This window comes from Lupinus angustifolius, unplaced genomic scaffold, assembly GCF_001865875.1.
Source record: "Lupinus angustifolius cultivar Tanjil unplaced genomic scaffold, LupAngTanjil_v1.0 Scaffold_5_115, whole genome shotgun sequence".
In the NCBI taxonomy this organism is placed as follows: Eukaryota; Viridiplantae; Streptophyta; class Magnoliopsida; order Fabales; family Fabaceae; genus Lupinus; species Lupinus angustifolius.
Window position 1 is genome coordinate 30,534 of NW_017717327.1, and position 3,175 is coordinate 33,708.

Below are 3,175 nucleotides of genomic sequence, written 5' to 3' on the forward strand. Positions count from 1 at the left end.
CAATACAAAGGTTATTTCTAATACATACAAACTTGGAAGATCAAAGAATCTACAAATGTTTCATGATGGACATGAATTTGCGTACAGCAAATACATACAAGTTTATTTGTCATATTCTCTATAACTCGTTGTATGATGATAATATTCATATTTAAGTAATTCTCCAATTAAAATTTTCAAATTTTCCACCTTGGATTTATGTCCAACCTTCTTGTGTCATTTGAATATAGAACTAGATTATATAGATGTAAAGTTTTGACTTTAATGATACAATCATAGGACCTTGGCAAATCATACTTTTATATGAAAATTTCAAATGGTTGATCTTACTTTAATTTTCCTTCCAAGCTGTAGTTTTCATGGTGGGTTACCCAGTGGCCCTACAACCCAGTGTGATATAAGAAAATTTGCCTTTCAATGATGGAACAATAAATGAATGCATGGACACCCTTCGATACTTTATATGCCTTACTTTATGAAAGTCTAATCTATGATACTGAATGGAATATCTAGCATGACTATTATTTTTCAAAATGAAACTTAAGATGCAAAATAGGTTAGGCTTAAGATTTGAAATAGTAGGTACGTGGACTTAAGAGTCATTAGCTTCTCCTTTTAACCTAAAACGTTTGACATCACCTGTTCCTAAAAGGATTTAATTTTTAAGTCACACTCACCAAGTTAGAATCAACAGGTGAAATTATGTCACGCATAAAGATTTGTTGTCCCAAATTCTATTTCAAACCATATGGACTAATGAAAATATATTATATTGCTTAAAAAAATTAAATTTATATTACTTTTCTGTTTTTGCTTTAATATAATTTATCCAGGACATAATTTACGGTTGTCAAAGATGATGTGATAGAATTGCATGGTTAAGACTTTTTCAATGGGAAGAGAGGCAAATAACTTTGGTTAAGCAAGTTCTGAAGTCAGGGATTGCATTAAAGTGGAAGAGTACAGCTTGTAGACAACTCTGTCTGTCTGTCTTCTTTCCCAGCACAATGAAAGAAAAAAATACAACCTAGTGCACGAGAATTCCACCTAGTTGATAATATTTCTATTTAAACGGTTAAAGCAAACTCCTTCATCTGCTTTTGCCTAATTCCGGGTGCAATGGGAAAAGCTCCAGAATTTTGTGATCCTCCTCTTTGCAGGATGCCCAGCTTTGGTCTTCCAAGTACTCAAATGCCCAGCTCCTACACTTGTTTGGACTATCTTCTTGATCTATTCCCCCCTGCAAAAATAAAATAAAATTAGAAATGTAATATACACCCATGAAGTTAAATAAATAATGTAGCTGTGATACTATACTCAGTGGTACTATATCATTATAATTTGTATCCACTCATTTAAAATGTTGAACCATGATGTGGGCATGTGGCTACAATATTGTGGTTATAGTGATTGTTGCAACTAATTATATAACAATTGGCTCTCACAATAATATGTTCGCATCGAGCTGTAGTGTAACCACATTATATGATGCAGCCACAATATTATAGTTGTGATAACTGTCACAACCACATCACACTGCAACTGACTCATAATAATATATCTGCATCGGGTTGCAGCGTAATCGGATAGGACTATATTTGGATGACATCGGAGTGCATTGAACCAAAACATTTTTCTAATCACAAAAGGATTTATAATGTAATGGCCGCAATTCACATCCAGTTGTCACAATAACCACAATCATAATAACGATAATGCTGGATACTAAAATGTTTGTCCGGATTTAAAACATTTGGTTATACCAATATATTTTTGTTAATGTAACACTAAGTGCATACCCTTGTCTCAAAAGTAATACTGCTAGTAAAGGTCGGAGTTGGAGGACTAAGAGCAAGGCCAACACTGTTACGCTTCCGCTTTTGTCTTTCACGTGCTTTGTGGTTTTGGAACCAGTAGAATACATTTTTCCCTTCTATCCTCCCGTATTCGCTAAGCTGAACAGTGATCTTCTCTATCTGCTGAGTATTTGGAGTTCGCGTTCCACCTTTATAAAACATCTCTAATATCTTTATCTGTTCTTGCGTTGGATTCCACCGAGTCCCTCCTGGATGTGTTTCCACCTGAATATTATCCATATAAATTATTAATCATATTTGTTATGATGAATTAATGGGTTTAGGTATAACTATAAAATTATGGTTGTTGTTATGGTTATATTGAGTTACTTCTAATGATGGATTATTGCGGGGGGAAAATTGATTAATGCTGTCACAATTATGATTATAACTTAATTGTAAAGACCATTAAAATAATAATGTCACGACCTCAATTAGACCAACTAGGTTTAAAACCTCGGTTTTAGGTTAATTTGAATATAACCTCTCCAACTATATATGAATCGCATAAAATTACTTATACCGAAGTTATGTTAGATAAAGCATGAGTGTCCTGAGAGTTAATAAGTTCAAGAGTCAAGTTAGCAAAATCTGAACCTTGAATAAGTTAGTTTTATGTTATATAATTAAAAGGGTACAATGAATTTTGCCCACGAATTTATTTTTAACAAATTTCATTATTAATTTGGTATCATGTACACGTGAAATATCACTGCATGAATGGACATGGAGCAAATTAAATGAAAGGGAAAAGATAATAGACCTGGTCCTTTGGTGAAGGTGGATCTTTCTTATTATCAACTAAGGACCCAAATTTTCTAGATCCACTTTCAGGTCTGATGAAGCTTTTGAGATCAAAAGGAGTAGTAGTGGTAGTGATAGTACTAACATCTGTGTTAGTATTTTTGGGAGCAAGACTACATAAGCGTTTGCACCCAAGTGTGAAGGATAGGGTTTCATGTTCCCATAATCCTTCACGTGTCAACTGGTGCACCTTCATGCTTCCCATGGTGTAGAAGTGAATGGTAGAGAGCTCAGTGATTTATAGAGGGCTAGAGGGTGATGATGATGGTTAGAATAAAAGTAAAAAGTTAACAGAGTGGGAAATGAGGTGTGTGTCTCAAAGAGCCAAGACCAAATGATGAGGTGCAGTTGACTTGGGAATTTCCTCCGGTAAATTGAAGTAAAAGGCAACATAATACATCAAATCAGAAGAAAAATTAAAAGTTAAACAACAACTATATGCCTAATGCACATGCTGTGTCCATACATCTCTTTGGATGCTACAAGAGAAATATATAATGTAATACATATATATA

The 3,175-nt window shown here is 33.9% G+C and overlaps 1 protein-coding gene across 1 annotated transcript; it reads right to left on the reverse strand.

Moving 5' to 3' along the window:
- Nucleotides 1-872: 872 nt before the first annotated feature.
- On the reverse strand, nt 873-2,889 carry LOC109337327 (WUSCHEL-related homeobox 4-like). Its single transcript, XM_019574283.1, has 3 exons — nt 2,620-2,889; nt 1,800-2,081; nt 873-1,240 (listed from the first exon to the last, which is right to left on the reverse strand). Exons 1-3 carry the CDS (start codon nt 2,863-2,865, stop codon nt 1,091-1,093), a joined length of 678 nt encoding a protein of 225 aa, XP_019429828.1. The 5' UTR covers nt 2,866-2,889; the 3' UTR covers nt 873-1,090.
- Between the last annotated feature and the right edge of the window lie 286 nt (nt 2,890-3,175).